Below are 13,974 nucleotides of genomic sequence, written 5' to 3'. Positions count from 1 at the left end.
GGTATTATCCTCCTCGTAGTCCCTGGTGCACCGCATTCTCTCAAAATCTTAAATGTGCATGTGTAGCTATTTGCTGGATACTGACTGGGCTCTCTGGGCTGGGATGATAATGACTCAAACACTTGAACATAAGGACTTCTTAACCTATGGATGGTGGTGACTGAGAGTGGCGCATTGATGTCTTATATTTTGATCAAATTCTCACTTGTGGGAGCATGGCCAAAAGGGAGGAATTGTTAAATAAGATCCATAAGAAGTCATGGATTCAGACTGGGCTTCTTGTGCTGGGCCCAGCAATAGAAAGTTTCGTCACAGTATCTAAGAATTGGATGGTTGCTGAAGGCTCTGTAGCCAATTAACTGATTAGGTTGTAAACAGCTAGTTATATGTAACTAACAGTTTGGTTATGCTGTAACCAATTAGGTTTTCTATCCCCCACATCTATTTTTCTGTAAATACTGTCTGATAATCTGCCCTGTTCTGTCTACTGTCAGATTTGTGAATCATTGTGGTTTTGTCTTTGTTTTTTTTAAATCAAGGAACAACGTTTATTATGACCTTAGAATAGGTCAAGACTTATGCTATACTCTGAAATTTTTATTGAGATAATTATAGATTTACATGCAGTTGTAAGAACAAAGTCCCCTTGCCCAATTTCCTCCAGTGGTAACACTTCATAAAACTGTAGTTTAAATAGCACAACCAGGATACTGACATTGATACAATCTACCTATCTCATTCAGATTTCCCAGATTTACTTGTACTTGTGTGTATTAAGTTCTACACAATTTGATTACCAGTTTGGTGGTTTTGCTTCAATAAAATACACTCCACTAAGCTTAACTGATCTGAGTAGTTTTCTTTCTAACAGGATTGGCAGCCTACCGTCAGCTGGTAGTGATGAGATGACCTTGTCTCTTGGAACGCAGAGCCCCCAAATGCAGCGAGCTGCTGCTGTGTGTTTTCCTATGAGGACCGGGCTGATGACTCCAGCCCAGGGTCTGAGGTGTCTGGACTGACAGAGAACATGAAACTGAGCCAGGATGACTGGTTTGCATCATGCAAGAAGTGATGAAATTAAGATTTACCAAAACTATGGTCACCTCTAGCTTTTCTAAATATAAGACATAATATTAACCAGAGTAGTGATTAGAGAGGAATAACACAAAATGATTGTCTTGAGGAATGAGTTTAAACACACTAGGAAGAGGGAACTTATATTTAGAGAACTGCTCTACCATCGAGTTCCTTAATGTTTGGCCTATATTGAAGGAAGCAAATCTCCTTAGTTAATATAGCTATCTTTTCTCATGTTGCATTTTTGTTGTGAACTGGAATGCTATATGGGAAGTTGCCTGTTGATTAATTAGAACTAATAAAGAAGTCCTGTTACTGAGACTGATTGGCTTCCTTCACTTATGGTTTTTCCACCAAATTTGTTAACTTAGTAGTATATGATTTTTCTGCATTAAAGAGGAAATAAGATGGTTTGGATCATTCACAGAGGAGCCTGATTTTGAATTCAATTATGGCAGTTGGAAATGTTTAAAAGGTCAAAAGCATTAGAACCACAAAAGTCTGGATTCCAATCCATGCTCTCTGTAGAGAGTTGTTGTGAAGCCAAATACAAAGCCCATTTGGGCTGGTTTCCTCATCAGTAAGAGGAATATCACCACCCTGAGGACAACACTGAGGCTTACAAGGCAGATGAAAAGCATCTTGCCTAGTGCTAAGCACATATACGTACATAATAAATGTTCAAGTTTTTCTCTGGTAGTTTCATGGATTTTAATCTTCAGTTTCCTATGGCCAGGAACTTTAAGAAGCACTAGTTATCACAGATTTTAACCCAGACAAACTTTAACATAGACAATTAACATACTCATACCAGTTGCCCATGCCTTATTAATTGCCTGCCCCTCCCAACCATTCATTACAAACCCAGTGTCCCAGGCCTCTTCCTAGAGATTTTTAAGCGGATCCAGGACAGAGTCTGGGAATTTGTAGGTTTAATAAATATCCAAAGTAATTATCTTCCAGGAAAATACTAGTGACAAAGTTTGATTTTATTTATGTAGTGCAGGGGATCAAACTAACCTCAGGCCTCATGTAAGCTGGGCAAGTACTCTACTACTGAGCTATGACCCTAACACAGCTTCTTCAACTTTAATGAGCAATTTGGCTGTTATGTTGAAAAGCAGATATCAGTGGGTCTGAGATGGGACCTACGATTGTTCATTTCTAGCACACCCGTGGGAGATGGTCTGGGGACGACACTTTAGGAAAGGTCTTTAGGGTCTTGGTAACTGGATCACAGTTACCTGGTAAGTATCTTAAAGGTCTATTTGTGATTTCATAAGGAGGTGGGAAAATGAGGTAAGAAAAATGTTAGGCTGTAAGTGGGGAATTTCTTGTTTTGGCTTATCAACCTTGACTACACAGGAAGTCGTTTTTAAAAATTATAGATGCCTGGGTCCAATCTTCAGATTCAAATTCTATAGTGTGGCCAAGCAGGCAGCCTATTAAGAGATTGTTGGATTCTCAGAAATTTTAGTCCCACTGAGGCCTTCTAAACCAAATTTACAAGTTGTGCTGCCTTATCTCAAGTCACCAAACCAACCTGTTTTCTCTTAAGTGCTTGGTCATTGAGGGCCCAATGTGATTGCCCCACATGAGTAGATAAGTATTAATTTTTAATGAGGTGATTTCTCCTTAGTTGAATAGCTATCTCTGGTTCATGAATTCTTTGGTCCTTTTATCAATCTTATACCCTGACCCCCACACCCATTAAAAAAAAAAACAACTTGTGGTTTCTGTAGGTTGCACCCCATTGTACTTATGCTGTTAGAGATTTACTAAAAGCAATGCCTTTGACTTTGACTTCAGATAGAGCCTTCCCAGTTTGTTAGGGAACTACTATACCACCAAACACATATGTAACTATCCTTGCATTAAAAAATAAATCCCAAATAGCATCATGTGGATGTTGAAAATTTGGTGCAAGAAATCATGTCACAGTGGGCACATCCATCACTGTCATGATCTTGTCCCACTTCTTCTTTGAACTCGTCTTGTAGTAGAAGAGGAGGTGAGTCTTCCCCCACATCCCTGAGCCCAGCACTTACTCATAGATAGTTATCTAGGATGCTGTGAACATGGTGTGTGTGTGTTCCCCAAAGGTTCATGTGCTAGAAGCTTGGTGATGGTGAAGTAGGGTGTTGCCACCACAGCAACAATCCCACGGGAAGGAATCGGGAGGCGGACTGGGAATGAACTACTTCTATTATCTTTTTCTGGGCTGCTTTCTTGCTTGCTTATTTGCTAGTGTATAGAGGAAGAGAGGCTTGCTTGCTTTTAGAGGTACTATGCTTTCAGAGGAGCTATTTCTTAGAGTTCTGCTGCTTCTTCTAAGAGGTGCGTCCTGCATCCTGCGTCCTAGAGGTGCGTGCTAGAGGCGTGTCCTAGAGATGTGTGCTATTAGAGGTGCTTCTTAGTGGTGCGTCCCACGTACTGCGTCCTTCATTCTGCGATCTAGAGGTGTGTTCTCCTCAGAGGTGAAGAGAATGTCTTATATACACTAAAGCAGCCAATCAGTTTAGGATTAAGTAGCACGATTGGAGCACGCACTACGGTACAAATTAAGAAAGAATGGGGAACATGTGTCGACCACAAGCTCTGAAGAGACATCAACCAATCAGGCAAAAGGTCATGAGAGATCACGCCATGTTAACACTAATTATGCGCCACCTCTTGGCCCAACGCCAGCCGCCATCTTAGAGCTGCTTAAGCGTGTCTCTACAGTAGGGCCTACTACAAAGTGGTTGAATCCCTGGGGGCACCAGCCCTGAAAGAGATTAATGTAGTTCTCTTGGGATCTCAGTCTTACAGGAGTCAGCTATTATAAAAAGAACAATCCTGGCCCCTGAATTCCTCTAGTTTCCTGCTTTAACACATGGGCTCTTCTGCACATGGTCCTGCCATTGTGATGCCATCTGCCTTCATCAGAGTCTGAGTGAATGGATCACCTGATCCTGGATTTTGTTTCCTAACTTCATATTCTTTATAAAGTACTCAGCCTTGGGTATTTTGTTATAGCAAATGGCCTAACAGGTAGGCTAAGGGCATATTTAAGGAGACCTTTTATCCCAAAGAATATGAAAATTGCTTAAAATATTTAAATCAGAGTAGCATCATAGTGTCCTTGGATTTGACAAGGATGAACAGACCTGAAGGAGTAAGAGCAGGGGCAGGGAAACCAGGTAGGAGGCTACTGGGCTTATACAGGAGAGAGATTATGGTAGATATTAAGGTTTCTGATAGGAGAAAAGTGGTGGGAATATAGAGCATAAAAGCATTTTGCAAACTTAGTGGTGTGTGTGTGCGTGTGTGTGTGTTTGTGTGTGTGTGTGTGTATTCACTTTTTTAATGTAAAGGGAGAGTTTAGGTATAAATGGAGGATCTGGTCATGTGAGAAGAGGAGGAACTTGGCATGCTTTGAAGCCAGATATTAAGAGTGAGGGGTGATAGGAAGACTGGAAAGTGTCCAGTACAGACTATTATTTTAGGGGGTCAGTTGAGCAGGGAAAGAAAGAAAAGCAAAGGTCAAGGAAATGGCTTCTGAAAGGAGAAACAGATGGGAGGAAAAAGAACCACATGGGAGACCACAGTAATCAATGTAGCAAGGGTTCAGGAGAATGTGAGGATGCAATGGGAGAAAGGATACCCCTTCCCTGGAGATTGGAGGTTGGTAAGCCCTTCAGGTAAGAAAGTGAAAGGAGTTTAAGGACTTACTCTTGAAAAATGGATTATTTGTACAGGTCAAAAGGAAAAAGGCAAACCATTCCACTCACCAAAAAGCAATGTGCAAAAACCCATACATTCTAAAGTAGAGCAATAATCAGTAATATCTTTGGAGATGGTATGTACATGTATATATTTGAAAAAACTTACTAGTCATTTTCATGCTAAATTTTTATTCAATGTTATGCAACTGCATAAGTATAAATATTTGTTCAATATACAACAATTATGACATCCATGGGGGAATTTCTTAGAGAAAATAAGACTGCAAACACTTTATTGCACAGATCCTAACAAACTTTCAAGCTGGTAAGTCTACAGCTGGGAGTACTACTGAGGAGCACATCTTACAATCACATAGAGACTGACCAAAGAGAACACAGGAGAATTTCCACCAGCTTACTGGAAAGCTTCACAACAACAAACAGGTAAGACATGAATGCAACCTTAAGTACTCTTTACTCATCCAAAATGCAAAAACATATTTGGCAAAAATGATAATACACTATACAAAATATGCATAAAAATATCCTTTGTAAACGAGCAGCTAGTTGTGCTTTAAAGAAAACTGGACAGTTAAAAAGCAAAGGCTGTAAACCATGAACTACCTCCTGGACAGACCTGGATTGATGTCTGAGTGTAGAAGGATCAGGTTCTGACAACTGCCAAACATATGTATTATAAGCTTTGAGACCACTTTGAAATCCATTTAAGTTCTTGTAAAAAATATTTTTTTCCCTACATTTCAAAATGTAGTGATGGGGAACGGCTCAAACTACATGGAAAAAAAAAAAAAAAAAAAACCAGGGGCAAGGAGCAAACTTTTTTCTGTCATTGCAACTCACTTTACAACAAAGGACAACCGAGCAGTCGGTTGTTATGCCTTTGTTTATGGAGTGCTTATAACCTTGCTAGATGATTTACAATCTATAGGGCTGTACAATGAGGCTGTGCTTACATAAACAATTTTATAGCATAAAGATACTAAAACATCCCCAGGGGATTTGGGGCTAGATTAGTCATTTATAAGTAATTTTTTTCATCTTAAAAAAAAAACAAAAAAATCCTGCAATGAGTCCCAAGCATCTTATAAATACTTATCTGCATTGTCTCTCAGTGCCTTAGTACTTATGTCAGCAAGTGCCATCTCACAATTCAAAACAAGCCACCAAAAAACTGCAACAACAAAAAAAATCAAAATCCCTCAGCACTAAAATGATTTGACAAATTCTATATATTTCATGGTATACAAAATTTAAATAAGGCTTAGCAAAAGTAAAAAGGATGGTCACATTCAAGCACCAAATAGCTCCACTAAGTCTCTTTTGTTACAAAAATGATGCTCTTTATTAATACAGTATTTTTTTGCATACAAATAGAGAGATCACATTATGAAATGAATGGAGCTACTCGATGCATCAGAAATGAATGTGAAACCCAGGAACTTGCTAAAAACAGCAAGCTTCATCTACAACATAAGGCCCCAGCTATGTATTAAAATGTATCTGATGTCCTGATTATTCCTTAATATATATGCTATGATGCCAAAATCCAACTCCCCCCTTCTTTTCCTCAAAAAAGCAAATTTAAAACCTCTTCCAATGCCTGATGCTTATCACTTGACCTAAGTACCAGCAGATTTGTGTGCAGCCAGTAATTTTCCTTTTTTATTCAAGAGCAGGGCTGGTGCAGGACTACCACAAAATGTGTGCTTCTCGGACTAGTCACTCACAGCACAAATGCTTGAGTGTACGAGCTTGAAAAGAAAGAAAGAACAGAAATAAAGCTGATGTATGTTTATAGTCCTTGCTCTACCGCCAAAGACCGGACATATAACCTACAGACAACAATAACAACTGGCCTTTTGGACAGTGGAACCTAAGGATTAAAATGTCCACTAGGATGACTGAGAAATAAAAATGGCTAGCTCCATTTGTCCTGACCATTCCTAATGGAGGATTCCAAATGCAGCAATTGGAGTGCTCTTGCTTTAGATCTGGAAATACAGGTAGCCAGATCCAGTACTATCAGAAACTGGTTAAAAATACACATAAAAACTCACAATCTACTGTATTTAGGGCTTTCTTTCATCTTTAACTCTACTTATAAAACGGAGCCTTGGAATCTTCTCAAACCACAGACCAAAACATGTGGGTGGATGTGTACATACACGAATATGGATGTATCTATTTTTACACACACCCAGTTTTGACCATTCTGCTTCATTACTACATTATGATAACGTGGTAAAGCAAAGATCTTAATTTTTAAAAGCTGTAGTAAACAATGCAATCAGCAGCAAGGTATAGACTCTACATCCCAAACCAAACACATTGCTAGATATTTACAGAGGAAACCTCTTTCCTCCACAATCCTTAGCTGTAAAGGTATCTCCTCTTTTTGTACAAACACTATCTGGTAACAGTTCTACCGGTTACAACTGGGAAGGCATCTGGAAGAAGTTCCCTCTTTCTCTTCCCCTCCTCCTCAGCGAGGCTCCACGCTCTGCCTGGCGGACATTCCCACACAGTGCTGGTTTCGAAGGTGGTCAAGACACAGTTACACATTCAGGTGGGGTCTCCACAGTCCTGCCCTGGGGCCTGCCCAGTTAGGAGGCCTTTTTGTGAGGGCTGCTACGCAAACTCTCTTTGCCCCGCCTCTGCCGCACCACAAAATCCTTCTCTGAAGAAAGGGTGATGGGGCGATCAGAGTTCGGGGCTTGGGGTGCCTTGGCTGCCTCCCTGCCCACGTTCTGTTTCCGGGGTGGGGGAGGCTGGGCAGGGGCAGGCTCTCGCGCTTTGGTTTCTCCAGTGGCAGCGGTTACCGAGAGCGCTCTGTCCCTGTGGCCCAATCCGCTCAGCCCCTGCGCATCCGAGTGCTGTGACTCCAGGGGAGAGGTGGAGAGGCGGAAGGATGGCAAAGAGTCACTCTTTGTCATGTGGGTTCTGCTATCTGCCCCCGATTGGGACTTCCTATGGTCCCTGTTGCTGGGAGCTGTCGTCTCAAGTGTGGCCCCACTGGCTTTGGAGGAACAGGGGCCGCTGCTGGTTGTGGCAACATCTCGAACTCCTGGCCTGGCCTCTGGGAAGCTGGCGGAGTAGCTGAGAGACTTCTCTGGGAGGGCAGCGGGTCGGAGAGAACTCTGCCCCGTGGCTGAGGGTGACCGTTTCATGCTGCCGAGCTTGCCAGCCTCAGGTAGGGTCTTCTGGGGCCCGGGCCCCCTCCCCTTGGCTTCTGGGAAGCCCTTCCCCACTGCTGCACCTGGCTTCTCTGTGCCTTTCAGCCGGGCCTCCCCATGAGCTAGGCAAAGGCTGGCCTCCAGCTTCCCGCTCTCTGCTGCTGGAACGTAAAGTGCTTCTGTGCATTTCTTCCCTTCCGACCCCCTGTCTGTGGCAGGGGCCTGCTGACTTGGGCTTCTGTCTGTCTGTCTGCACAGAGGGGGGCAGTCTTTCACAGTGGATGGTTTGGGGTGCTTTGGCGACGGGCTTTGCTTTTCACCGACCATGGGAAGTTTATGGTCTACTGACTCGCTGGACCCTGGGTGTCCATGCCTTGGCAAATGCAGCTGCTTCTCCTGCATCTCCAGGCCATGATCACTGGTGGGTTTCAATCTGGGATCTAGAGGACTCTCTTCAGCGTGCGGCGGGTTGAAGGGCACACTTTCTCTCCCACCACTCACCTCGCTGGCTTTGCTCTGGGAGCCTGGGATGGCGGTGAGCACATCCAATCCACCCTTGCTATGGTTCCTCCCGTCTCTGCTGGAGCCACTGAGAGGCTGAGTGACAGGCTCTTTGCCCTTTGCAGTCCCAACACTGGATTTCTGTGAGGAGAGGGACCTGTCTGGGTGCTTGGGCTTTGAAGGGCTGGGGTCAGAGCCAGGTCGGAGATTGTGGTCACTGCTCTCACTGTGCACAGCAAGAGCAGACCTAGGAGGATCCTGGAGGGCTGCGGCAGGTTCTGCAGCACCGGGCTTGGTCCCTGACTCCCTGCCAGAAGTGTGGCTTGGGGAACTGCACTGCTGCCGAGAGGTCAGGCTGGGCAGGTCTTTGGTGGTCAGGGGGCGCTGAGGGTCACTGCTCAAATGCCTTTGAAGAGGCTGCTCTTTCCTGTCAGGCTCCTTGGGACCCTCTTTCTGCAAAGAGGAGAAACTGGAGAACTTTTCACTCTTCCCACTCTCAATTCCAAGTGGCTGCAGGGGACACCTGGAAGGGAGGGCTTCAGGCTTGGGTTCCATGCCACTTCTTATCTTGCCTACCTCCCTTTCACAAGGAATTCTAGCAGAGTTCAAGGAAGATTCCTCTCTGGCCAGGGACCTTGCCTCACCTTGGCCATCTTTGTGGTATGTCTTTGCACAAGGCCCCCAAACTTTCTCCAGGGTCTGGGCCTGCGTGTAAGAGTCTGGGTGGGGCCTTCCCACAGAAGGGGGATTTTTGCAGTTGTCACTGGCTTTAGCAGTCTCTAGAGAATACAGTTCCACAAAGGAGTCTCTGTGCACATCAGCCCTCAAGGCAGACCGCTCGCTTCTCCCTGTGCAGGGGCCCTTTCCAGATGGTTCTTTTAGGCTTGGCTTCTCCTTTGAGGGAGGCCCTTCAGGTGGGAGAGTGCTGTCCTGGGTCTGTCCCAGACCAGGGATGACCTTGGCATCAGTGGCATGGTCTTGATGTTTAGTGGGGCCAGCCTCTCTCTGCTGGGGATCACTTTCCATGACTGTCACTGGGCTCCTGCCAGCAGGATGGGAAACTTTCCTGTCACGCTTTGGCTCTGGGTCAGGCAGGGAAGCTGCTGGTGAGTTCTGGAGACCCCGGCTGGGGGGTAGGAACCGAGGCTCAAGCAGGTAGGATTTATTCATCTTTAAGCTGGCAGGGGAAGACTCTCTCAGGCTAGGGGCTTCACTCTTCTTCCCACTACTGCTAGGAAGAGGTAGTGGCACAGAGGGCACCATGTCACCACCTGGACTGGGGCTCTGTGCAGGATCTGGTGATGGCTGCTCTGTCTTGGAGGCATGAGGCCCAGACAGAAGAGCAATGTCCAGTGTACCTTCAATTGGCTTCAGGCAAGAAACTGACCGACCCTCCAGCTTATACTCAGAGGGGCTTTTCCTGACAGGGGACTCGGGAGCAACCAAGCCTGGCTTCTCTGCTCCGCCATCCACCCGGCCAGCTAAGGTCTTGAGAGGAACAAAGGAGACAGTGCTCATCTGAGTTGTGTGGGTGCTGCTGATAAAAGCTCGGCTCTCAGAGCCAGGCGGAGCCTCCTGCTGTCCACTCATGGGCCAAACTGGGTTCCCTGGAAGGCATTCATGGGTGCTGGATGTCATCTTGGGCTTTAGCATGGAGCAGTGGCCATCTTCTTTGTCTTCAAGTGACATTTTCTTTCGGAGGTAATCAATATTGGCCAATTTACTGTCTAACTTCTCACTTCGCAGGACCTCCTTGGCCTGGGAGGTCTTCTCTGTGTTTTCACCCTTCCCAGGGGCGGACCTGTCAGGGGAGTGACAGAGACTGTCCTGGAGGGTGCTGGGAGCAGAGACCCTTTTGAAATCGCCTGTGCCCTGATTGTGCTCCCCGGGTGCTGGGCCGTAGGCAGCTGCTGTCCCATCCGAGGCCATCCCCTCAGTGACACGGATACTGGCCTGCTTGTGGAGAGCATCTTTCAGCCGGCTGCCCAGAGACTGAGCCTCTGCTGTTTTGTTTTCAAAATGACCTGACCTTTCTAAAGGCTTGGGGTAGATTTTCTTCTCTCTCTCCTCTAGCCTAAAGAGAGCGTGGTTTTCCACATCACTGCCAAGGCCGTGGGGTTTCTGGTGGGATTCCTGCTTTTCTGGAAGGCCATCTGGTTTCTTCACAACCACCTTGGACTTCAGTTTGTCCCGGTCCAGGTCGTCCACAGACTCCTGCCGACCCAGCTTCCTGGAGACAGGGCGTTTCAGGCAGCCTTGCTCCACTGGCCGGGCACGACTGAGGGATGGGGCATCACACACGTTCTCCTCCAGGCTCTGCAGCGTTGCCTCCCGCTGGGACTGCTCCCTCTGCACTTCCTCCTGGGTCACCTCCAGGCTGTGCTTGCGGGAGCACAGGTGCTTCTTATCACTGCCATAGGAAGGTGACAGCTTTTCCTCAGACTGCACACGCTTGAGCAGCGGTGACCGCGGGGGCTCAGCACTCTTGGGCCTCACGATGTGTCTGACGATGGTGGGCGGGGAGTGCATCTTGCTGGGAAAGGCTTGGGCGATCTTGGCATTGCCCAGTGAGTGTCCCAACAGTGGGGATGGCGAGCGCTGTGGGGAGGTGGGCTGGGGAGTTGGAGAGGGCGTCCGGGCCAGCGGGGAGAGCGGGATGCTGCCAGCTGACTTTCTCCTTCCAGAGCGATATCTCTGCCCGCTGAGTTTGGGAGCGAGGCCATGGAGGGTGCTAGGGCGGATGTGCCCTGACCCTGCTGGGGAGTTGGGGGCACTAGAACTTGGGGAGCTGCTCTGGGAGGAATTAGTACCTGTGGGTAGAAAATAGGGCTGTAAGCATCCAGGGTCATCGTCCCTTTTCTCCCCACACTTCCCACCCAGACAGCTGGAGGTACAGTCAGCATCATGTCTTCGCATCTCACTAATGAAATACCCCTGCCCACATCCAGGTAGCCCGTACTACTTGTCTTAGTTTAACAGTCAGAAGAGCCCCTCTGTTCTCCCTGTGAGTCCTGTCTGTCATTTCCTTCCTCAGCTTGGCATAATCCTCACGTTGACTTACTTCCTCTCAACTCTCTCTTACTGTCTGGACCAGGAGACTTACCGGATGGGAAGTCAGGGGTGGAGCGATAGCTGGGTGTGGGAGATCGAGGAGACAAGCTGTGAGTGGGCGAGCCCGGGAGGCTCTCTCCGGATGACAGGGATCGGTTCAAGCAGGAGAAACTTCTGCTGGTGTGGAGTAAAGGAGAAGGCTGCTTGGCTAGCTTTTTGAAAAGAGATCTTCTCCTAGAGTGGGAAACAGGAAAACATGGATCAGAGCCTATTTTCAGAACCATTCCTGCTTTTCCACCTCATGCGTGCATTCGGTGACTCTGTCACGTAAGCGACAGGAGCAGGATGCTACTTCTATGTTTATGTTTAAAACTCTCTCATAATTTGTAAAGGAGTAGTCTTTTAAGGTTTTCCTAATTCCAAACACTTAGGAAGAGACCAGAAAACAGGAAAAATACAAATATATTAAAAACATTTCTTTCTTAGTTTTATCAGAAGGGTCTTCTTTGTGTGAAAGCTTCTGAGTACATACCCCATATCTATCCAGAGTAATGGTTTTCTTCTAGAGATTTATTTTGTGTTATCTGGCATACAGAATTTGTTAGCGGGGAGACACTAGGTAGAGGCTTTATCTAGGAAGGACCGTATGCTGTGCTTATTCTGGTGTGGGCTGCTGGATATTCCTAATAACACTGTAGTCTGTGTGTTCATATGGAAAACTCCAGGCAAGCCGGGGCTCCTGTCCACAGCAGCAGATACCACACAGAGATTTGAACATGCACTTAGCACTTGATGAGCAAGTCCCAACGCAAAAAAGTGCAGCTGCCCATGGCTTATCAGTGCACCTGGCTGTATGGCATTCTTTTACCTTCACAGAGGCCAATCCCACCCTGCTGAACTTAACACAGAAAGTTGTGACATTGCTGCTCTTTGAAACAATACATAACCTAAAGCACAATCAAAATATAGAGCATAACCAGAAAGAACAGAGGGATCCTTGAACTTGTGCGTGTAATTTTCATCAAAGTAACACATGAACTTGGGGCACAAAGTCATGTTCTACAAACTTAAAACGAAACAGCAACTCCTCCACACTCTCTCCATGCCCCAGAGAAACCACCTTCTACTTTATCTGTTTCTTTCCTCTTCCATTTGTCTGTATATTGCTAAGTAATGTGCTTATACAGGCATTTTTAAAAGCCTTTTCTAGTTGTAGTAATTATTGGTTGATTTCCTACTATAGAAAATGAGAATTAGGGGTTGTGGCTCAGTGGTAGAGCACTTGCCTGGCATGTTTGAGGCCCTGGGTTCAATCCTCAGCACCTCATATAAGTAAATAAAACAAAGGTCCATTGACAAATAATAAAAATATTAAAAAAGAAAATGTGAATTAAGCTGTTGTACAATCTCCTTCTATCTGCTGATCAAATATACTATCCCTTTTCTATTCCTCCCAATATGCCTAAAACAAAGAATTTTAGCTACAAAAAAAAAATTAAAGAAAAACACAGTGAAGGGCTTCTCAGGGTGCTCACAAGTGACAAAGAGTAATAGAAATCCTTCTGCAATGAAAATGTGTCAATGCTTTTCCTATGAAAAATAATGCTGTGAATACAAACTTCAATGTATAAATATATGTGAACTGTGGCAAAGAATTTCTCGTAGGACTTTCTCATACAGAAGCATTTAAGTAAGGAGTAATTTCTCTAACATTAATATATACCAGACTCCCAAAGAAGAATGATTTAACTAACCTTTCTAGACTTTCCTTCTTCTTAGACTTCTTGCTCCGCCTCACCATCCGGCTCTTATAGCTGTTTCTCCTCGCTGGTCCTGTTTTGATTGATGTGTTTTCAAATGGGGTAGTGGTGATTGACACCTTATTTCCACTCTATAAAAAAGATGAGGTGATATTAAAGGGGAATGCTGTGATGAAGCAACATCAGAACAGAACAGAAATAAGAGATCCAAAGACAAATAGATACAAGCATTCCTATAAAGGGCCTTCCCGTTTCTAAACAACCCTTCCATCAGTGAAGTCCAGGCAATTCAAATAGGGTAGAAGGCAAAGTATGAAGTCTTTCAGAGGGTGGGCTCTGGAGTCCACATGTTTGAGTTCAAATCCAAGCTCTCTGACATCAGCGGGCTGCTCACCTCCTGAGGCCTCAGCAGAGTCACATACACACTGTACCTGCTAATGGTACCAATGCTGCCTATCTCACAGGGCTCATCTGAGGCATAAATGAGAGTTTGTAAAGCCTTTAGCACCGAGTGTGACACATGGAAAGGGTTCTATAAATAAGTTATCTTCATCCATATGTATTAAGTATAAATGTGCCCAGTGACTGTCTGCTCTTGGCTGATATATATATATTTTTTTCTCCTTTTTGTGTTTTTTCTTTGGCCTAGAAATCATAGAGGAGCAAAACTGAGACTTTTAATTA

At 45.2% G+C, this 13,974-nt stretch overlaps 1 protein-coding gene across 4 annotated transcripts in view; it reads right to left on the bottom strand.

Annotated features, from left to right (window-relative positions):
* Positions 1-4,962: 4,962 nt before the first annotated feature.
* Positions 4,963-13,974, bottom strand: part of Mast4 (microtubule associated serine/threonine kinase family member 4) — a 158,802-nt gene continuing 149,790 nt past the window's right edge. For all 4 annotated transcript variants that reach the window (XM_047556720.1, XM_047556721.1, XM_047556718.1 and 1 more), the window contains 3 exons: positions 13,285-13,421; positions 11,583-11,764; positions 4,963-11,289 (listed from right to left, as the gene is read on the bottom strand). In XM_047556720.1, the coding sequence (XP_047412676.1) occupies positions 7,409-11,289; positions 11,583-11,764; positions 13,285-13,421 (4,200 nt within the window). In that variant the 3' untranslated portion in view covers positions 4,963-7,408. The remainder of the gene's footprint in view (positions 11,290-11,582; positions 11,765-13,284; positions 13,422-13,974) is intronic.

The sequence above is a fragment of the Sciurus carolinensis genome, chromosome 6 (assembly GCF_902686445.1).
Source record: "Sciurus carolinensis chromosome 6, mSciCar1.2, whole genome shotgun sequence".
In the NCBI taxonomy this organism is placed as follows: domain Eukaryota; kingdom Metazoa; phylum Chordata; class Mammalia; order Rodentia; family Sciuridae; genus Sciurus; species Sciurus carolinensis.
Note: the sequence above shows the minus strand (reverse complement) of the source record. Positions and strands in the feature narration are given on the sequence as shown.